This window comes from Lipotes vexillifer, unplaced genomic scaffold, assembly GCF_000442215.2.
Source record: "Lipotes vexillifer unplaced genomic scaffold, Lipotes_vexillifer_v1.1 scaffold216, whole genome shotgun sequence".
In the NCBI taxonomy this organism is placed as follows: domain Eukaryota; kingdom Metazoa; phylum Chordata; class Mammalia; order Artiodactyla; family Lipotidae; genus Lipotes; species Lipotes vexillifer.
This window is the reverse complement of record NW_006779100.1, coordinates 3676346-3698240: the sequence shown is the minus strand read 5'-3', so window position 1 is coordinate 3698240 and position 21895 is coordinate 3676346. Positions and strand designations below refer to the sequence as shown.

Here is a 21895-nt window from a genome sequence, read left to right as displayed (position 1 = left end):
AATGCAGCGTGAAGGCATCTGATCTTGCTCGGCCGCCGGCTCTGAGGGGAGCGCGCCCCCTCGTAGGCTCCCTCTCTCAGCGCCCAGCTCTGGGTCTGGGAACCTGGGCCTCATCAGCCCACCCGCTAGGCGCGGAGCGCGGAGGAGCGCGCACAGCCGGCGCACACACGCAGAATTACTTTTGACGCTTCTCGAAGGCCCGCGGACTGGCCGCGCAGAGTCTGCAGCACTCGACTTTCCCGCCGCTGGAGGGGGCGGAGCCTATGTGACCCCGCCCCTGCTCTAGGTCCGCCTCCGCAGGTTGATGGCAGCGGCAGCTGGGACTGCAGCGACGCCCGGCCCCGAGAGTCGCAGGCAGCGGCCGGAGCGCGCAGCCGAACGCCCGGGCCCCAGACGCCGCGGACACCCGAAGAGGCAGTTCCGGTGCCCTGAAGCCTCCCTTGGTCCCCGGCGCAGCCCCAAACCCCTCCGCAGAGAAGTCGCAGCGTGAGCGCCCCTCGGCCGGCTCAGGACCAGGTACCCACCCCCCCACCGCCGCCACCGCAGCCAGTGAAGCGGGCGGGGTGTCTGGAGGGGACAGAGGTCTGCGCCCCCTCCCCCCCACCCGCCGCCAAATTCGGTCCCGGGCTGGGCGGACTTGGTGTCTATATTTGGCCGAACAGCGGCCCGCGCGCCCGCAGGGCGCAGACACCTCGTCTCGCAAGAACGCAGTGCCGGGGCAGGAGGCCGGAGGAGGGTGCGGGGAGGCCGCGCCTCAGGCCGGGAGTCGCAGAAGCGTCTTGAAGGGCACAAGGATGCCCGGGGCTGGGGAGGGGCTGGAGTCAGTCGCTGGGGCTTTGGAAGAGCTCGGTGTGTGTCCCCTGGGGAAGAGCTTAGCTCAAGCCCCAAGCGGGAGAAAAGGCACCTCGCCCTCCCCACTCCACTCCTGAAAATCTGGCTCTAAGCCGGGGGGAGGGGGGTCGAGGACCCCACCCCCAAGAGAATTTAGTAGGAGAGAGGACCCAGAGGAGAAGTGGGGCTGAAATATGGCCGGCAAAAGCCAGAACACAGTGGTGAGGGCCTCTTAGAGAAGCCAGTCCAGAGAGAAGTGGGAGGAGGAGAGATCCACCTTACACTGTCGTGTCCCCCCCACCCCGCCAACAGCATGGGAGGAAACTGATGAAAACAGTAGCAGGAAGAACTCAGGTGAGCTAACAGGAGGAACTTCTCCTTGGCAAATTTTTAGAAAAAAGGCAAAACCCCATCTACCTAAAACTATGCCACAGATGCTGAGTTTAGGATCTTGAGTGGCTGCAGTCCTAGCCCCACAAATGGCCTTAAGCCAAAGACTCTGATTCTGGACGAGATGCCTCTGGGAGATAAATCACTTCCGTGAAGAGATGCTCATCCAAGCCTGGCAGCGGGAGGGCAGCCTGGCATTGAGGCTCCTCCCCAAACCACTTCAACTTCCAGGAAGCTTTCAGGCCCAGTCAGGCTCCACTGTCCCCCCAGCCTGGCTCTCTAAGGAGAAGTCAGGCCCCAAATCCTAGCGCCTCGAACTAAGCAAAGAACTTTCCCATACATCACCTTGAAGAAAACTCCCTGCTTCTAGGACCAGACTCTATATTAATTTATAGCTGACTCTTGTTCAGATAACCCTTCTCACTTGCCACTCCCCCAACTCTTCCTCCCTCCCTCACTCCCACAGCTACTGGACTAAGGACCAAAATTTGGGCACCGAGATCCTCCATCTCTGCCCCCAGCTATGAGCCGGCGCGTGGTTCGGCAGAGCAAGTTCCGCCATGTGTTTGGACAGGCGGCAAAGGCTGACCAGGCCTACGAGGACATCCGTGTGTCCAAGGTCACATGGGACAGCTCCTTCTGTGCCGTCAACCCCAAATTCCTGGCCATTATTGTGGAGGCTGGAGGTGGAGGTGCCTTCATCGTCCTGCCTCTGGCCAAGGTGAGAGATGAGGGGAAGGAAGCAGGTGGAGGACACTGGCTGTGACTCCTGGGGACTCCTGATAGCAGCCTGTGTTCTCACCTAGTTCCATTCCTCAGTCAGGAGGGCAGTCTATGTGGACTGACTGCTCCCTGTTCCCCAATCACTCAGGGACCAATTGGGAGGCTCTGTCACCCCTCTTAGGACAGCAGCATCACATTGGTCCCCACCTACTCACAGCCCACCCCTTCTCCATGCAGCACCCTGTTCCCAGCAGGGACCAGGAGCGGGTGATGGATAGTTGGGAAGCAGTGGAGACAGAAGCTGGCCAGATTCTGTTCCTATCTCTCCTGATGCCACACCCCTTATGTTTTTGGTGTCAGGATCTTTGTACGCAGCCCAGGGTGAGCATTGGATTAAATCACACCCCGGAGCAGCACACTGAGGACAGGGTCAGGCTCTATCCAAGGAGTTCTTGGCCACCTCCCCCATTCTGGTTCTTGCAGTGAGGTAGAATGAGAGCAAAGGGCCGGGGGGACGTGACATATAAGGCCAGAGCCCCCTCTACTCCAGGGATGGGGACCAGGCAATGACCAGCACCTTTACTGAGTAGCCTCAAGCCCCTCAGCCATCTCTACCCACAGGATGGCCACTCCAAGGGATGACCTTGACCTGGATTCCGGCTCCTACACCTTGTTAGGGGAGGCCCCACAGGTGGCAAGGTCAGGATGAGGCCTGGCAATAGCCAGTGACTCACTCCAGGATAATGCAGACACCATCCAAGGACATCATCCCCTGGGCTCAAATTTCAACTGGAGCCACCTCCTCCCCCAGTACAAGTGCCATTCCAATGCCACACGGCCACCCCTCTCCCCTACCGCCTGGTCTGGGTTGATGCCAGCCCCTGCAAAGCCCTCAGAGCCCCCACAAACATACCATAAAGATTAAAAATAGATGGGCCCCAGCTCAGGTTGAGAGACGGCAGGCACAAGGCATGCCTGCTGCTTGTGGTTCCAAGGTAAAGCCATTGACAAGGGGGAGATCTGCCAACTGGCTAGGAAAGGGCTGTCAAGCACTGCATTGCATCTTACCTTACCTTGACCTATTCCACCAGGGGCTTCCCATGGACATTTCAGTTGGAGGAACAGGCCCAAGAACTGTCTCCTCCAAGTAGATGTTTTTAGAAGAGCACTGGACTAAGAAGTCAAGTCTTGGCTCTACCAGTATCTTGCTGTGTGTCCTTGGTTAAGTTATCTTACCTCTCTGTGTCCGATTCCTTGATGTGCAATGACTTCAGCTCTGTCTTCCGTGAAGTAGAGGAAGTAGGCCGGATGGGGTTGGAAGAGCAGAGAGGGGATGGGTTCCGCAAAGAGAAAACAGAAAATAGAGAATTGAGATGTAAACAGATCCACTCCCCACCCCCTGAAAACACACAGGACAGTGGCCCCACATCTCCCTCTCTGACCCCTGCAGACAGGGCGAGTGGATAAGAACTACCCACTGGTCACTGGGCACACTGCCCCTGTGCTGGACATCGACTGGTGCCCACACAATGACAACGTCATCGCCAGTGCCTCAGATGACACCACCATCATGGTAGGAGCCAGGTGGATGCTGCTGGGCTGTTGGGCAGGGGAAGCAGGGAGGGCTGCCTCACTTGTGCTGCGGAAGGTGGTGAGGGAGGTGCTGAGTTCCAGGGCCCTGCCCTGTCCAGCTCCCAGGCTATTTTTAGCTACATGTCCGCCCCCTCCCAGGATGAACTGCTTAGGACTAATTTTAGCCATGGCTACCTTGGGGCCTGAAGAGCAGGGGGGCAGTGCTCTGAAGTCTCCCTGCTCGTGTGAGTAGGCAGGTCTCTGGAAAGCTGACAGTGCCACCTCCTGGCTCCCAGCTGCTTCTGCCCCATGTGGGCACCATCACATCTTGTCCTGCACTTGACCCTGGGGAAGGGGGGTGGGGGAAGTAAGGGAAGAGCAGAGTGACAAGGTGGGCTCCTCATCCCACCTACCCTATGCCTTTTCCTTCTATCTAGGTGTGGCAGATTCCAGACTATACCCCTATGCGCAACATTACAGAACCCATCCTCACACTCGAGGGCCACTCCAAACGTGTGGGCATCCTCTCCTGGCACCCCACTGCCCGGAATGTCCTACTCAGTGCAGGTCTGGGGGCCTAGGGAGGGGTCCCTACCATAGATTGGGGGGTGTGGGGAGTGGCAAAGGCAGGGCCAGGTGACAGTGCCTGGCCATTCTGGGCAGGTGGTGACAATGTGATCATCATCTGGAACGTGGGCACTGGGGAGGTGCTTCTGAGTCTAGAGGACATACACCCGGACGTCATCCACAGCGTGTGCTGGAACAGCAACGGGAGGCTGCTAGCCACCACCTGCAAGGACAAGACCCTGCGCATCATCGACCCCCGCAAGGGCCAGGTGGTGGCGGTGAGTGTCTAGCCTGGCTACGTCCCAACCCCTGCCCCAGGAAGCAGCTGTCAGGCCTCTGTACCCACAACCCCCTGAGCCCCTCGTCCCAGCTCCCACCTCCTCCACCTCAACCCCAGACACCAGCCCTGCCCCGCCGTGTCTGCAACCACAGCCCCTGCCCTAAGTAAGCCCCCAGCCCGCAATTCTCAGCCCCGCTCCTGTTCCCTCCCCTCCCCTGCATCTCAGAAGCTCAGAGGAGGGCTGCTCGATTTGTGACTGAGGAGGGGAGAAGCTGCAAACTCTACCCTCCCACCAGGCCTGCATGAACCGAACCTGCGCCCCCGGACCCCTCTCCTCCCAGCCGGCACCCAGCGCCATCTTCCGGCGCCTGAGCCTGACACTGGCTCGCGGGCAGGCCCCTTTCCAACCTAGTTGACCCGCTGGGTGGGAGATTGGAGGCAACCCTCGCGCGTTGTTTGCCCCAGCTGGGTGCCCAGGGAGGGCGGCGGCACCTGCCTCACCAGCCTCAACCTAAGGTGGGGCGCTGGATGCGCGGGGCACGTGCACGTTTGCGTGGAGTGCGCGCGGCGGGAGCGGAGCGGGGCGGCGCGGCGCGGCGCGGCGCGGTGGGCACTCTAACCCACTAACCTCGCGAGCAGGAGCGAGCCCGGCCTCACGAGGGTGCCCGCCCGCTGCGGGCCGTCTTCACCGCAGACGGGAAGCTACTCAGCACCGGCTGCAGCAGGATGAGTGAGCGGCAACTCGCGCTCTGGGACCCGGTAGGCCAGGCCGCGCCGGGCGCACGCGCTCGCTCCTTCGCTGGGTCAGCCGGGAGCGCTCTCTCAGACCGTGGCCCGCGCCCAAGATAGCTGAAGCGGACCGGGGAGCTCCCGTCTGGGAAGCGCCTCTCTGCTCCCCTGGGAAGCCCGCAGGCATGCCCTGCTCTGAGGGCGCTTAAGGGCTCAGAATCTGCAGAGAGAGGCCCGCGCTCTCCAGGCCTGGGGCCAGCGAGGAGACGCCAGGAAACTGAATATTTAAGACCCCTTTTGTCTCCGCCCCCCACACCCAAGTCAGCAAGTTGGTTGCCCGGCCCTCCAGGCTCCCCAGGCCAGGCAGCTGGGTGACGCCTCTCCCTATCTCCCCCTCCCCCCAGGAGAGGTTTGCGGCCCACGAAGGAATGAGGCCCATGAGGGCTGTCTTCACGCGCCAGGGTCATATCTTCACCACGGGCTTCACCCGCATGAGCCAGCGAGAGCTGGGCCTGTGGGACCCGGTAACGCAGCTGGACGCTTGGGGTGTGTGCCCCGGGGACTGGCATCACGGGAGAGGGGCCAGGCGCCCCCCACCCGCAGGGCATGTCCACCTGGACAGGGCTGGAGGCTGCTGCCCTCTTTGCAGCGCCTGCCATCCTCACACCCACCCCTCTGCCCAGTTTTGCTGCGTCGCCTGAAGGATCCCACGCTGGCGCCCCCGCCTGGTGATGCCGAGTCCCTGGGGGTGGTTTGCGGTGACTGCATGCGGCGGCGCAGGGGGTATAGGTGCGGGGGACCGAGAGTGGTGTCCAGGTGTGGGGTCTGCAGTTCTCTTCACCAGAGTTGCCTTGGGAATGCGTGGGTTTTGGGGAGGGCACGAAGCGTAAAGGAGCTTCAGGGGATCCAGAGCGGCACGGCGGGCGGGACAGGGCTGGTCACGCCTCCTGTGCTCGGGCAGAACAACTTCGAGGAGCCAGTGGCACTGCAGGAGATGGACACAAGCAACGGGGTCCTACTGCCCTTCTACGATCCCGATTCCAGCATCGTCTACCTGTGTGGCAAGGTGCTCGCAGCCGGGAGGGGAGAAGAGGGGGCTGGACCGAGATATCGGGGGCCCGCCCAGCATATCTCCGAACCGACTGGTTTTGCAGGGCGACAGCAGCATTCGGTACTTTGAGATTACCGAGGAACCACCTTTTGTGCATTACCTGAACACGTTCAGCAGCAAGGAGCCGCAGAGGGGCATGGGCTTCATGCCCAAGCGGGGACTGGATGTCAGCAAGTGCGAGATTGCACGGTCAGCAGCCTTGCCCTTCCCACTCACCTGCTTCTGTTCCCACGTCCCATCCGGGAAGACTCGGGGGCTTCCCCAATAGTGTAGTCTCTGGAAAATAGTGGGTTTTCGGGGGTGGGGGGTGTCATACGGGCTTGTTTCCAGTGCCAGACCCAATGCTACAGGCTTGACATTCTCTGAACTTCAGTTTTTTCATCTCTTAATGATGATAAACACCCCATCACAGGGTGTTTAAAGTGCAATGCATGGTAGGCGCTCAGCAAGTGTTGGCCTCTAACCCCTTGGTCCCGGGCCAAAGTTAAGGGAGTGGGAGCCTGAGCGTGTGCCCATCCCCACTCCCTTATAGGTTCTACAAGTTGCACGAAAGAAAGTGTGAACCCATCATCATGACTGTGCCCCGCAAGGTGAGTGGCCGGGAGAGGGGTTGGGCAGGGCTCCGAGGCGGAAAGGAGCGGAGCAGGCCTGGCACCCTGCTCGTTCTCGTGTCTCCCTACCCCTGCAGTCAGACCTGTTCCAAGACGACCTTTACCCAGATACGCCGGGCCCCGAACCGGCCCTAGAAGCGGATGAATGGCTATCCGGCCAGGACGCCGAACCCGTGCTCATCTCGTTGAGGGACGGTTACATGCCCCCCAAGCACCGCGAGCTGCGGGTCACCAAGCGCAACATCCTGGACGTGCGCCCGACCCCCGGCCCCCGCCGCAGCCAGTCAGCCAGCGACGCCCCCTTGTCGGTAAGGTCCCGCCCTGCTCCACCCAGGCCCAATCTTCACATCCCCCTACAGCACCCTGCCCAACGCCGCCTCTTCCGTTCTCTGCGTCCAACAGCAGCACACCCTGGAGACGCTGCTGGAGGAGATCAAGGCCCTGCGCGAGCAGGTGCAGGCCCAGGAGCAGCGCATTACGTCTTTGGAGAACATGCTGTGCGAGCTGGTGGACGGCACGGACTAGCGCATCACACCGGGGAAGCTCCAAGCCGGGAGGGCAAAGTTGGGCGGAGCGCAAGCACTCCCGTGTCGCCCCGGCTTTGGGTCCTCTGGACCCCGCCTCTCTGGGCCTGGGCCGGGACTGGGGAGGGAACTCCGCCCCTCGCGGGAGTCCTGGACAAATGAAGCGTTGCGGACACTCGCGTCCGTCTGGCGCCTACCGGGCTGTGTGCCTCGTACAGGACTCAGCAGGAGCTGGCCTTGGAAGGCCCAGGGTGACGGGGGCCTCAACAATGGTGCTGCACGGCAGGCAGTGTCCCCTTTGTTTCCCTTCCCGCCCAGGGCAGGGAAAGTGCTTAGTATTAGCGCAATGCTTGGGATGTTGGGGATCTTGGGCTTGACCTCAAAGGGGTAGCGATTTGACGGGTCTCCCCAGACTGGCTGGGGAAAATTACAACGCTTCTCCCTCTAATCAGCTCACTTGACTCCACCACCCTGAGTGGTAAACTCAACGGGCGTCACCCGAGTTCTACGGACATACACAAACGTTGGCTGTACAGCCGGACCCACGGGCTACACCCAGCAGTCTACGGCAGAGGGCTCTCTTCCTTCTCTCCATCTGCAGGGGAGAGGACGGCTTCCTCGCGGCACTCCCGCAGGAGAACCAACCAGAGAATTGGCATGAGGAAGCAGGTTCACACCTCCCCCCTCCCAGACACACACACACACTCTGCACACACACACACACACACTCTGCCCCCAGCCCTCTGTTGCGGCCTTGACTCTAGGAGGAAAACAAGACGTACTGAATGAAAGAAACATTTTACCAAGTGCTCAGTCTGTGCCTCCTGCATGGGTGGGGATGCTAGACCCCCAGCCTCTGTAAATGCCACCACCAGACTCCTGGGGGCCCTGACAAATGCAACCCTCGGCTCAGGACCCACCAGACATCCTCTTACTTCAGAGCCCTCCCCACACTGAGGTTCAGAAGGAACCCTCAACCCGCAGATGGGCATTCTTCCCCAGTAAAGGCAGGTGGGAAAAGCCTCGGGTTTGAAGCCTCTTTTATTTGTGCCTCAGAATCAGTCTGGTGCCCCTGGCATCAGGGAAGAGGGTGAGAGGAACAGCTTCCCTTTGTTGTTTTCTTCCATCGCTTTCGTGTCCCTTCCAAGCCTCACTGGCTGAGCCAGGAAGGCCAGTCCGAGAGAACCCAGACAAGGGTGTGCAGTGGGCCCCTGCCCCTGGCGGGGTCTGTGCTTCTCTGGGTGGTGGGGTGGGGCAGGGGAGAGCCGGGGGTTAGCACCATTGGATGAAGGGTTTCGGAGTCAGCCCCTGGGTGGGGGGAAAGTAGGATGCACAACCACAGAGGGCTAGCAGCAGCTGGTGGGAAGGGATGGATGGTGGTGCCAGGGCCCTGGGTGACCCCTGTGTCCAGTCTGGTGTTTGCCCCATGCCCACTATGCCTCCCCATTCGCCAAGACACCATGAGGGAGCCAGGCCTTGCCCAGACCTGGGGCCACCTTGGGCACCCTCCCTGATCACAAAAACGTGCCTTGGGGATGGGGACTCCAACCTCTGGTCACCCAAAGAGAAGCTGGGACCACCCTGAGACCCGGGAGGGGTGTGGGGGCTGGGGGAGCCGGGCACCCCGCTAAGTGCACTTGACGCTGAAATGCCGGGGTGGGGGAGGAGCTGGGCCCTTGACGTGCTGGTTTGTGTCTAGGACGAAGCAGCCACACAGCACGTGGGGAGCTCAGCTACCCCCCAGGGGTGAAGAGCAGAGATGCAAAGGCTTCACGGGCAGTGTCCTGGAGTGGGGTCAGTGAGCAGAAAGGAGGACCGGCCAGAAGGAGCCAGGGATGGAGACAGTGCTCCTCTAAGGACCGTCTACCCCTCAAACGGCCTGGCTCCGCCCTTGGACCGGTCAGAGCCCAGGGGAGTGGGGTGGGGTCAGGATACAGCAAAGCAGGGGAGCCGTGCCAGCTGCCTCCAGGAAGGTACCCCACGGCCGGGCCGAACCCCTCCCCATCTGGTGCCGGGGGCGCCGCTACGCCCCCAAGGCGGCGGTTCGGGTCTCCGGACTCAGCTCGGAGAGCGAAGAACGCGCAGGAGGGGCGACTCTCGCTCCGGGGCGGGTCCCGCGGGGCGTGGCCAAGGGGCCCGGCAGTGGGCTCTACTGCTCAGTCAGAGAGAGCCGCAGGATGCGCTCCAGCTCCTCCTCCTCCTGGCGCGCGCGCCGCCGCCGCTCCTCCTGCTCCTGCGCAGACAGCTCCATGGCCAGCCGCAGCTGCTCATCGTAGCTCCGGAACACGTGGCCGCCTTGGCCTGGGCGCGGGCTGGGCCGAGGGCTGGGGACCGACGCCAGGCCCGCGGGGGTTGTGGACTGGCGCTGCGGCGTGGGCGGAGCGCTCCTGGAGGCAGGTAAGAAACGTCGAGGGCTCCGGGCGCATCTGCGCGTATGCGGGGCGGGAGACGCGTGGAGGCCCCGGGACAGCGCAGGCCTCAACACTCTCCAGTGGAAGCGATGAGTCCCGCGTCACCTCCCTGGCTCCCTCCCACCCGGTAGGAGCTGATTCCAGCTCCTACAAAGCCCATCCTCCCAGTCTTCTAGAAGCCCAGCCCCGACATTCTGTCTGGCGAGGGTCTGTGAAGGCTCTAAGGCCGCGTTTGGAGTACTGCTCACCCACCCCTGAGTCAGGAACGGGTGATGGTGGTAGACGCCATCTTGAAACCAGTAGGGTCCCTGATGGCGGTACCACGGTTCCTCTGGGCCAAGAGGGGTGCTCATGCGGCAGTGTCCATACGCACCGTGACAGGGCCCTGGTGTTCTCAGTGCACGTGTATGGGAGATGGGGGAATAGGCGTCTCCAAACCCTCTCCGGACGGGCTGGCACTGACCTGTCCTGTCGGCGACCGTCGTAGGACATGGGGTGAGTGCCCGGTTTGCTGTTGGTTAGCGCCTCCCAGATGGTGACCTGGGCGGAGGCGGGGGTAAGCCAGTTAGCTGTGGCGGCACCGCAGTCCAGTGGCCCCTTGCGGCTGCGGGGACGCACCTGGTCATACTCACTGCCCGCCTCAAGCAGGCTCTGCTGGATGGCGAACTGCAGCAGGTCGTCATCGTCGTCGCGGGTGGCGGCCTCTCGCTGGCCGCCCAGCACACTGTAGCCGCGTGGGGCCTCGAACAACGCGGGGGAAATCTCGCAGCCGCGGCACGAGGCTGGGGGCGCCGGGCTGTGGGTCAGAGTGGACCAGACCTCCCCTCCCGGCCACGCCCGGGGAAGTGCTCGGTGGGGAGGGGGAGGGAGGGCGGGCTCAGGGCGGGACAGGGCCTCACTCGTGGAACTGGAGCTGCTGACACTGGAGGAGTCACTGCCTGGGGAAGGGGTCTCGCTGCTGGGGCTGCCTCGCACCAACGGCACCGGCTCATCGCAGCCATTGAGGTTCCCGAAGGTGATGCGGGCGTTGAGGATGTGGAAAATCGGGATTTCTGAGGATGCAGAAATCATCAGGCACCACCACCCACTCCCTCACACCTTAGGTACCCACTCTTTACCTCCTCTAAGCCCCATCCTCCCAATAGCTGCTCAAGGGAAATGGGGCTGGAGCCTCACCAATCTTGACAGGGAATCCTGGAGGCAGGCGCAGGGTAATGAAATCCCGGAGCTTGGCAAAAAGTGCATTGCTGACGGCCATGAGGTCAATGATGGGGGCCACCTGCTCACACAGGGACAGGGGATGCTCCTCACACAGCCACAGCTTGGCCTTGAACCTGCACCCCAGATCCCAAGGGGCGAGGGACATTGTAGAAGCCATGGCCTCCCAACCCTGCCCACCCTTCCCCAGCACCACCATGGGGCCTCACTTCTGTGTCTTGGTGGTCAGTTCCATGGGTCGGCCCATGTCACGGTTGCCAAGCTCAAAGTTGGGATTGAAGTACTCTTCTGCAGTGATGGCAGTAGGGTTGGCTTGGCTCAGAGTCTGAGTGATCAGGGTCTGTACCACACAGGGAGGGGCTTATGAGCCCCTCTCAGTCCCTGAGGCCAGGCCAGCCACTTGGTATTACAAGCCCCGGATCTGTCCCCCCGCCACTGTGGAGCTGACAGGGCCTTGGGCATTGTGGAAAGAAAGGAAGTCCCCACAGGGTGCCTCCCAGACTTCCTCCTGATCCTCATCCACACCCTTCCACAGAGGGGTACCCTTTGCATACACTCACCCCATTTTGGGGGCCCCCATGCTGCTCAGCAATTCCCAGGAAGGACTGCAGAGGTGTCTTACAGCCTGCAAGAAATATGGCATTTCAGAGGACACTGCAGTCCTCAGAAGTGACAGCACCCAAGGCCCAGGGAGGAGGCTGGTCCCTGGGGGGAGGGAGGATTGCTCGCCCACACCACACACCCAGGCACCTTCACCTGAAGGTGATTGAGGACTCCCAGGGGCAGGGGCAGGACCACCATAAGCACAGCTGGAATAAAAGTAGGCCTGGGGCTCAGGAGAAACATCTAGAAGTATTTTGGGTTGTGCGTGTGTGTGTTTTCCTTCAGGTGCAACCATGTTAACTTCATTTTGTTCTCTTGTGAGGTGGGAATCATGTCTGTACCCACTTTAGACAGACTAACTGGTGCCCAGAGAGTCAGGTGTAGTATCAGCGGGCACAGAGAATCCGTGGCAGGGCCCCTGTCCTTCTGCCTAGGGTATGTCCCACTTGACTAGAATGGCCAACAGACAGCGTCCATGACGTTCCCCCTGCCCCAAATCCAATGCAGATATTAGTAATCAATTGTAGCATTCCTTCCTGTTGAGCCCAAATGTTGCCTTAGAATCTTAACAGCACTTTAGGCAACCACTACCAATCACTAGGATTTGGCACTTGAATTGAAACCTATTTGCCTGAATAAATTATCCTGGCTCTTGCTAGGATGTCAGAGGAAATACCGATGGAGGCGCTTGAGTGGGGCTGGTTCCTCCCCCCCCACTCCCCCCATCCACCTCTGCCTCATTACCTTTGACCTTGCCCTTGTGCTGTTCTGAAAGATGCTCTGTCCGTGTCCGGGTGATGAGCTCCACATTGGATGCCCCGTATACCTGGGGACGGATGAGGAAAGGACTCACAGACAGCTTTGGTACCCCTACCCTGCCCCTAAGGGCGTTATGAACACTTCCTACAAAGAACGGTCGGGGAGGGGGGTGCTGTCAGTTCCAATCTCCAGGCCTTTGGGCAAGTAATTATATGAAGTTATTCATTCAGTTCTTTTATTCATTCAACAAACATTTTGTGAGGAGCCCTTATAAGCCAGGCACTGAGGCAGCCGTCAGGGATACAGTGGTGAACAAGCATGGCCAGACACGATCCTTGCCCTCTTGAGGCTCACAATCAAGAAGACAATGGACAGTAATAACACAGTGTGATACATGCTCTAATGGGGAGAGCACAGGACTGTGGGACCAAAAACCAGAGGCCATAACCCAGCCTGTGAACCAGGGAAGGCTTCCAGGAAGAAACAACAATGACACAGAAACTTGCATTGGTTAGACCCTTCACCACATGGGCCCACATGGGTGATATGGGGGTCCCAGAGTGACTGCTGGGCATCCCCCACAACAGTCTTCTTAGGGGTAGAGGCCTGGCTTTGGAGTCAGCCAGCTGGGTCTGAAGTTTAGCTCTGGGCAGCCTTGTACTGGCCACTTAGTCACTCCAAGCCCCTGCTTCCTCATCATAAAATGGGCCAGTATCCTACTTCATAGAGTTGAGAAGATTAAATGGGAAATGGTGGAAAGGGCTCGATAAACCTCTGTAAAATGGGAATAATAATAGCATCTACCCGAAAGGGTTGTCGTGAGGATTAAATGAGTGTGTGTGTGTGTGTGTGTGTGAGACATACACACATATATACATAGACGTGTGTGCATGTGTACATAGACACACATACATACATACAAGTACATACATTTAAAATGTCAGAACAGAACCTTGAGCATGAACATAATATTCGGTGCTCAATAAATGCCGGCCATTCTCATCAGTTGCCTCTTAGTCTCATGACCTTGCCTCCACGCTGCATTGCCTCTGCACCTCCAAGGCCGAGAAAGCACGGTCAGGAAACCCCTGCCCAGCTCGCTATAGGCAAGAGTGTGGTGGGGCTGGCACCCGGGAGCTATGACCTCACCTTGGCTTCGTACCCATTCACCGTCTCGGTCTTCTCGCTGCGCCAGCCCAGGATGCCGGTCTTGTTCCTAGGGAAGCAGCGTGGTCTCGGTGAGGGGGCATCCACCGGGCTGGCTCCAGGTTTCCGAGGCCATGCCCACTCACCTCTCAAAGGAGATGTTCTTGGTGTCGAGCTGCGTGGTGACGACGGGTGCAGTGAGCCGGCTCAGCACCTGCTCCTCGGTGGGCTGGGCGGCAGCCAGCAGTAGCTCACGGTCCTGCCCAGCCAGAGCCAGGGTCTCTGTGTACACCACCCGGCGGTCGTGGTCAATCTCCATGACCACGGCGCTCGTGTCTGCCAGCCGCAGAATAGCACAGGGGGTCAGGGGTCTCAGGGGGCTGTCCCCAGCCTCCCCACCCTGCCCCATCTCCCGCCTGTCTGACCTTGGCCCCTGAAGACAAAGCTGCGGTTCCCTCGCTGCCACGTCATGTGGTCAAAGCCCAGAAGTGTGGTGTCTACCCGAAGGTTCTGCCCACTCTTCCACACTTTGTAGGTGTCACTGGGGCAGATCTTGGACACCAGGGGCACTAGGTTGAAGAGAAGGTCAGAGGTGGCTTCAGTTTGTCTGGCCCACCACCCTCGGCCACTTCAGAGCATGGGAGTCAGGGTCAGGAGTGTGGCTGGGAAAGGGTAAGGGAACCGGTGGGAAAGCAGCCCCTGCCCCAGTTCCCCCCCCCAACAAATGTAGACCACAGTCACTCAGAAATTAACAACCTGAGGCTGGGGACAGGCATGACTCAGCCACCACCAAGTCCCTAGGATCCACCATTTAACTCACTCACTCAACCTTTCATCTAGTCTTCCAACAAATATTTATTAAACACCTGCTATGTGCCAGGCACTGGGGATACAACATTGAACAAGACAGGACCCCTGCCCTCTTGGAGCTCACCTTCTAGTAAGGGGTGACAGGTAACAAACAAATGAGCCAGTCATTACAAAGTGAAGGAAACAATGGAATCAATAGAGGCATTGTGGAAAGGCTGAGAGCTAAGAGGTGAGAAGGAGCCATGGGAGAGCGATGGGAAGAGTGCTCTAGGCAGGGAAGCAGCAAGTGCAGAAGCCCTGAGGTGGGAGAGTGCCCAGAGAGGCCCCCGCCAGCCCCTCTTACCCCAGCTAGTGAACTCCCATTTCATCTCCACGTAGAAGTCCTGGGCCTGGAGGATGAAGAGGACAGTGGCTAAGCCTGCGGCAGAGATAGTGTTCAAAGACCGTGGTGGGGAAGCTGAGAGACAGGCCCTCACCTTGCGAAGCTTCTCCAGGAGCACAGGGATGCCTGCCAGCCGCTTCACCACCCGCTGGTAGTCCCGGTACCGCAGCACCAGCTGCACCAGCTCCAGGTCCCGGGTACTCACAGCTTCCTGAAGCACTGGGGGCGGGGTGTGGGCAAGAGGCGATGTCACAGGGCAGGACCCTGCCTAGGGCTCCCTTCAGCCAATCAGAGGTGAGGATATGATGCCGGGAGACCCAGGCTGTGGGGTAGGGGTGAGTAGGGGTGCCCACCTGTCCAGCCGCTGCGATTCTCCCTGCCCACATCTGCGCCGTGTGCCAGGAGCACGCGGGCACACTCGAGGTGCCCCAGGGTGGTGGCCAAGTGCAGGGGAGTCCGCCCACGGGGATCCAGCTGCTCGATGTCCACCTGGAAGAGGTGAAGAGGTCGCCCTGGTCACTTCTGAGGTAGCCCATCTAAGCCTAACAGCCTCTAGGCAGGCAGCAACCACCTAGCTGTCCTGTCTTGCCCATCTCAGAAGGCAATGGAAAAAACAGACACAATGAGCTGGGGTCAGGTGAGGGGAAAGGGCCTTGCAGGAGAGGGCAGGAAGTAACTCTGAGAAAGGGAAGGACTTCCTTTCCTGTCCACCTAGGTGCCCTGATGGGGTTCACTCTTCCAAGGCCCAGTGGTCTGCCTGTGAAGAGTAAGCCTGGGGCCAAAGTGTGGTCTGGAAAGACCCTTGGCCAGGGAGGGCACCTGAGACAGGACCTATCCTAGGGGTCCAAGACCACACCTTCAGGAAGGGCCACCAATTTAGATCATTGACATTATCCCTGAGAGGTTTAGCAAACAGTTGCAGTAATACATTGATAAGAATGAAAGAACATGTTCATGGTACAACTTCAAACCCATGTCCTGTGCCTATGGGACACTACGTATTAACATTTTTTATAAATACTATTATTGTTTTGTGAATAACACGATTATATTACATGAGGTTTTTGTTGCATGATAAAAGCATATGTTTGTTAAACATAAATATTTAGATATATTTCAGGAGACTAGGACTTCTGCTTAAATGTGTGAACTGACCACGTGTATGTAACTCCTTTTTCTCCTCCCTAAAACTTGATTAAAATGCCAGGAAAAGGCTTCTACTCCAATATGATGAGATAACTGAAATTACCCTCCCACCAAACAGAGAAAACTTGCTTCAAAATATATGAAATCATTGTTTTCAGACATTAGGCAACAATTAGTCCAGGACTGTGATCCCTGAAGTGAGAGAAGCAAACAAGGTGGGCTCTATGATTGCCTAAGTTTCTACTTGGAGGAATATTCCAGACAGCAGTTCAGGTAGGAGAATCCCCAGCAGAGCATGGTAGTCTTGCTGAGGAGTTAAGGAGAGAAATAGGAGTTCAGGGAGGCTGAGGTAGCTAGAAGTTGCAGGGCAGAGTTCCAGGAAGAAGTGAGCTAAAAAAAAAAAAAAAAAAAAAAAAAAAGCTCCAGAAATCTGCATATGGTCCCTTTGAGTCTTTGCTGAATACTAAACTTCACATGTGTGGAGTGAAACTCAACAAAACCGGGCAGAAAAGGAACAATAGGCTGATAAATTCTCAGAGCTCACCATGGCAGGGAGACATTCAAGCTCCAACCTGCTAGAGTAGAGAGTCCTTGTTGATTACCCAGGGTATTCAAGAGACCCAAGAAGGGTTATACCTTAGGAGTAGGAATCCTATCCCAAGAGAAAAGGCTCACCCAGACCTAATCTAGTAAAGATTAAAAATAAGCTCCAAAGGATCAAACTGATTTGAAAGTAACTTAAGTTAGGCTGCCAGAACAAAGTCTAACACTCTCTAAAGGAAGACGGCAATATCCCGATGCTTAACATCACAACATTTACAATGTCCAACATCCAGTTAAAAATGACTAGACAAGCATAGAAGTAGGAAAATATAAAACCCATAATCAGGAGAAAAATCATTTAATAGAAACAAAGATGAATGGCTCAATATGCTCAAAAGTTTAAAGAAAAACACAACATTCACAGGGAAAGAAATGGGAGATAAAAAGTACAATATCTGAAATGAAATTTTCACTGGATAGAATTAACAGTAGACTAGACACTACAGAATAAAAAGAAAATCAGTGAATTTAAAGATACGGCAACAGAACTGTACAAACTGAAGAACAGAGGAGAAACAAAGTATCAAAAAACATTCAAACAGCCTCAGCAATCTGTGAGACACTATAAGGCATTCTAACATATGTATAATTGGAGTCCACAGGATAGGATAAGGAAGTGGAGGAATAAGACAAATTTAAAGAAATAGCCAAAAATTTTCCAAATTTGATTTTAAAAAAACTACTGTAGTAAGTTGAATGGTGGTGCTCCCACAAAATATATGTCTACATCCTAACTGCTAGAATCTGTGAATGTGGCCTTAATTGGAAAAAGGGTCTTTGCAGATATAATTAAGTTAAGGATCTTAAAATGAGATCAGCCTGAATTATCCAGGTAGGCCCTAAATCCAGTTTATAAAACACACACACAGAGAAGTTCCATGTGAAGATGAAGGCAGAGACTGAAGTTCCGCAACCACAAGCCAAGGAATGCTTGGAGCCGCCAGAGAAGCTTGAAGAGACAAGGAAGGATTCTCCCCTAGAGACTTTGGAAGGAGTGGAGCTGATACCTTGAATCTGGGCTTCTAAAATGATGAGAGAATAAATTTTTGTTGTTTTAACCCACCCAGTCTGTGATAATTTGTTGCAGAAACTAATAAAATGATAAATCCACAGAACCAAGGAACTCAATGAATCCCAAGGAAGAAAAACACCAAAAAACCTACGCCAAATGCTGAAAACTAATGATAAAAAGAAAATCTTAAAAGCATTTAAAAAAAATTTTTATTGGAGCATAGTTGATTTACAGTGCTGTGGAAAGCATTTTGAGAATTGAGACACGCTATGTATATAAGGACAAATATAGAAAATACTACATACTTTTCACCAGTAACCATGCAAGCTAGAAGACAACAGAATGAAATCTTTGAAGTGCTGGGGAAAAAACTGTCAACCTAGACTTCTATATCCTGTGAAAAATATACTTCAAAAATGAAATGGGGGAATAAAGACTTTTATGGACAAACAAGAGCTAAGAGAATTTATCACCAGAAGACATGCAAGAAATGTTAAATGAAGTTATTCAAGTGGAAGGAAAATGGTACCAGATGGAAACTTAGATCTCTACAAAGGAATGAAGATTGCCTCAAAAGGTAAATGTGTGATGGACTTCCCTCGTGGTGCAGTGGTTAAGACTCTGCACTCCCAATGCAGGGGGCCCAGCTTCGATCCCTGGTCAGGGAGCTAGATCCCACATGCATGCCGCAACTAAGAGTTCGTATGCTGCAACTAAGGAGCCTGCCTGCTGCAACTAAGGAACCCGCCACCTGCTGCAACTAAGACCCGGCACAACCACATTAAAAAAATAAAGAAAAGTAAATGTGTGAGTAAGTATAAGAATGCCAATAAAATATTTAAAACCCACAAGAAAGTGGCTGGGGCATCACAATTGACTTAAGGGAACAGAAGGTACTAGAACCCAAGCATTCACGGAAACCCCAGTGATTAGCAAGCTAGATCCCCCCCTTAGCACCCTTGACAGGTGCAGAACATGCGGGCAGTGGGAACAGCAGGGGTGGGAGAAAGGCTCAGGACTGAATACAGGGGGGTCTGGTTAAAATTCAGAACCCCCTCCCCAATCTTATAAAGCTGGGAGATGCCCCCCTTCCTCTCCACAGGATGCCAGGGCTGTATTCTTTATAGAAATTGAGCTTCAGATGTACTGAACTCGGACATTGGTCTGAGGATGAGGTCACGGGACTGAAAACTGAACAGTGAAAGTCCAGTCCCTTCCCTGCCTCAAGTCCTGAACCACTGGCAGCCAGACTGCACATAACACTGCCCCCATCCTACCCCTAGCAGGAGACTGGAGAATTCTTTCTTGCAGAAACTAGAGGCACCACAGACCTCTGGGTACAGAAATTTGGGGATCCTAACAATAAGCAGGCCAATCATCTTAGAGCAGCACCCATTCGTTAATAAGCTCCACACCCCCATCCTTAAATATGCCCCAAGAGCCGAGGGTGACTGGACACTTGAGGAAAGCTGCCAACCTGAAAGATACCAAAACATGCAAATAGATGCTAAAAACCCAGAGGAAACAACTGTCAATGCAGGAAACAGAAGAAAAAAAAATTTGGCCGTGGGGCGGGGGTGGGGGGGACAGTAATTTACACCCTGAGAAGAATATGGAAAGGAAATCGAATTCATGAAACAAAATGGGACGTTCTGACCTGTGACTTCTTTCCCTTGCTTTTTTTTTTTTTTTTTTTAAATTAAGGGTACTTGAATTTATTTATTTATTTTTGGCTGTGTTGGGTCTTCGTTTCTGTGCGAGGGCTTTCTCTAGCTGTGGCAAGCGGGGGCCACTCTTCATCGCGGTGTGCGGGCCTCTCACTATTGTGGCCTCTCTTGTTGCGGAGCACGGGCTCCAGACGCGCAGGCTCAGTAGTTGTGGCTCACGGGCCTAGTTGCTCCGCGGCATGTGGGATCTTCCCAGACCAGGGCTCGAACCCTTGTCCCCTACATTAGCAGGCAGATTCTCAACCACTGCGCCACCAGGGAAGCCCTCCCTTGCTTTCTTTATGCCAGCCATACCTGGACAGCTTTACCTGCCCCAGTTCTCCCATCACAGTAAACAGCACCTCAGTTCACTCCCTTTCCAGGTAAGAAACATTAGGACTGTTTTTATCTCTTCTTTTTCTCTCACCTTCCATATCTAACCCGTCAGTAAAATTTGACCTTACAGGCTCTACCTTCAAAATAGATTCAAAGCCATCTTAGTTTTCACCACCTTCAGGCTACCCTCCTGGTCGTGGCCACCCCATCTGTCACCTCATTCCTCCCACTCTTCTCTTGGTTCCTTAGGTCTGTTCTTCACAGGGCCCATCATAGGTGCTGTCATTCTGTGAAATATTCCTCAGGTCCTGACGCCCCTTAGCTCAGAATCTCTCCATGGCTTCCCATCCAGTTGAGAAAAGAATCCTGGACGTCTCTTTGAACTCACTTGCTCTCCCATCTCTCCAAGCTCCACTCCTGCATATCAGCCTTCTCCGGAACCACCATCTCCTGGGTACCAGCAGCCACAAAGCTGCTCACTTCATTCAGGCCACCGCTCAAATGTCACCTCCTTAGAAAGGCTGGTCCTGACAACCCATCTCAAATGTCAGTTGCTATTTATCTATCTATTGTCCCTTATCCTGCTCTAGTTCTCTCCCAACATTAAACTGCTTATTTATTTTTTCATTGTCTCCCTCCCCTAGACTGTAAGCCCCACAAAGGGACGGTCTGTCTTGTTCAATGCTACATCCCCAGTCTCTGGACAGCATCTGGCACATAACTGGTGCTTAATAAACTTATTAAACATGCATAGATGACTTTTTAAGGGACATGGGGAAGGAAGGCAAGGCAGTAAAGCGTAAAACTGATTAACCAGTAAATACTTGTAGAGGTATATTGCTTATAATTATGGAGGCAAATACCAGAACAGCCTAAAGCGTTGCCTCTGAGAGGAGTGGGAAAGTAGTGAGGACTGCTACCTTCTAGCAACAGTTACATATTTTAAACATGAGTGGGAACTCCTTTGTCAAAAATAAAACATTTAAAATAATTCAGATTTATATAATTTTTATAACCCTGTGTTGGCATTTCTTCATTTCTAAATATACTGGGAGCCTCAAAAAAAACCCCAAAACTGTGCGTGGCCCCTGTGAGTGGCCCCCCTGCTGCTGCTCTACATGAGCTCCCCAGAGGGGAGGGCAGCCTCTTACTGGTTGAGCTGGGCCTCTCAGGGAATGACCTGGGTGGGGTCCTGAGTCCTGGGGTGGGAGTGATGCAGGATCCATAGACCCTGAGCTGGCTGGGTCATGGGGGGTGTCAGGAAGAGGCCTTCCCATGGGGCCACAGCCCAGCCACCCATGCCTCTCACTGGCCCCACCCCACATGCTGCTGCTGCTAACAAGGCCCCAGGGAGCCAGCAGGGCCCAGTCCCAGGGCTCCAGATGCCACCTACCTCCTTCCCCCTCAGGTGCCCCAGCTCCAGGCTCCACAGAGAGGCTGGCACTGCCTGCCAGGCAGGGGTGCCCTCCCTACCCCCACTCCACAGGAGCTCTCCCGACTCCCCAGGGTCCCCAAGACACCGCTGTCTTCCAGGGCCAACATCAGCCCTGCATACTGTCAGCCGAGCCCCAAAGAAGTTCCCCCTCACCCGTCCAAAGCTGGGCCTGCAGTGGGAGAGGCACCTTGCTGGGGGCCCAGGTGGGAGAATTCATTAATTTCCTCGGCAAAGGCCTGCTGCTATTTAATTGCTAGAATGAAAAGGTTTCCCATGAAACCCAATAGCCAGCCCTCCCCACCAAGAGAACGGAAACTCTGCACCCCAGCTGGCCTCAGCTGGAGCCAAAAGCAGGGGTCTTTAGAGCTTAGGAGCTGGGGCTCCCTGAGCAGAGTCTCCCTGCTTCCACTCAGGCACCTGCCTGCACACACACACACACACACGCACGCACACACACTCGTATAGGTACCATAAGGACACACACTCTTACTCCTGCCTCCACACTCACTGTACATGTGCACCCCTAAGTGTACAAGCACATGTGTGCCCAGCTGCCCTCTGGCCTGCAGGCCTCTACTCATGTAACACACGTATTTGCCAGCACATTTGCACATGCACACTCCTTGAACCCACATGGGCTAGCAGGGTATTTTTCAAAGTTGTTTAGCATTAGCAGAGTCCTTTTGTTAGGTGAAATCTTATAAGAACATACCAAATGTATAGACTAAACACAGGTGCTGGAGAAGTAAGGTGAGGGGCCCAGAGCCTGGGGCCCCTTGCATGCTCAGCCTGCATCTCCCTTCCTTGCCCCGCTCCATCCCCCAGCCCCAGGGAAGACAGCCAGAGTCTGGTATGGCCACTGCTCCTCTGCTCTCTCACCAGGCAGGCCTGAGCTCACTCAACTGGGGGAGGGAGGCAAGATGCTTCCCCAAGTGGAGTTGGGCCAGTGGGGGTGGCACCTGCTGACTCCCCCTCCGCCCTGCCCCCTCC

General features: G+C 55.9%; 2 protein-coding genes across 5 annotated transcripts in view; one reads left to right on the top strand and one right to left on the bottom strand.

Annotated features, from left to right (window-relative positions):
• Positions 1 to 290: 290 nt before the first annotated feature.
• Positions 291 to 8348, top strand: CORO6 (coronin 6). 3 transcript variants are annotated; one of them, XM_007452451.1, is made up of 10 exons: positions 291 to 516; positions 1688 to 1942; positions 3395 to 3517; positions 3954 to 4083; positions 4180 to 4361; positions 6054 to 6158; positions 6247 to 6392; positions 6736 to 6793; positions 6892 to 7122; positions 7217 to 8348. In XM_007452451.1, the coding sequence occupies exons 2-10, from the start codon at positions 1745 to 1747 to the stop codon at positions 7337 to 7339; spliced, it is 1296 nt and encodes a 431-aa protein (XP_007452513.1). In that variant the 5' UTR covers positions 291 to 516; positions 1688 to 1744; the 3' UTR covers positions 7340 to 8348. The 3 variants fall into 3 exon arrangements, with proteins under 3 accessions (XP_007452513.1, XP_007452512.1, XP_007452511.1); XM_007452450.1 differs by lacking the exon at positions 291 to 516 and adding an exon at positions 5497 to 5616 and having other exon boundaries at positions 1745 to 1942; XM_007452449.1 differs by lacking the exon at positions 291 to 516 and adding an exon at positions 5003 to 5122 and having other exon boundaries at positions 1745 to 1942.
• A 16-nt stretch (positions 8349 to 8364) lies between these two features.
• Positions 8365 to 21895, bottom strand: part of ANKRD13B (ankyrin repeat domain 13B) — a 17129-nt gene continuing 3598 nt past the window's right edge. Inside the window, exons 2-15 of one of the 2 annotated variants that reach the window (XM_007452448.1) lie at positions 15021 to 15156; positions 14762 to 14886; positions 14629 to 14674; positions 13901 to 14044; positions 13622 to 13811; positions 13479 to 13545; positions 12315 to 12396; positions 11528 to 11592; positions 11177 to 11307; positions 10926 to 11083; positions 10649 to 10801; positions 10368 to 10531; positions 10213 to 10289; positions 8365 to 9725 (exon numbers count right to left, since the gene is read on the bottom strand). In XM_007452448.1, the coding sequence (XP_007452510.1) occupies positions 9488 to 9725; positions 10213 to 10289; positions 10368 to 10531; positions 10649 to 10801; positions 10926 to 11083; positions 11177 to 11307; positions 11528 to 11592; positions 12315 to 12396; positions 13479 to 13545; positions 13622 to 13811; positions 13901 to 14044; positions 14629 to 14674; positions 14762 to 14886; positions 15021 to 15156 (1776 nt within the window). In that variant the 3' untranslated portion in view covers positions 8365 to 9487. Of the gene's footprint in view, positions 9726 to 10212; positions 10802 to 10925; positions 11084 to 11176; positions 11308 to 11527; positions 11593 to 12314; positions 12397 to 13478; positions 13546 to 13621; positions 13812 to 13900; positions 14045 to 14628; positions 14675 to 14761; positions 14887 to 15020; positions 15157 to 21895 lie in introns of both variants that reach the window. The other variant, XM_007452447.1, reaches the window with a different exon arrangement.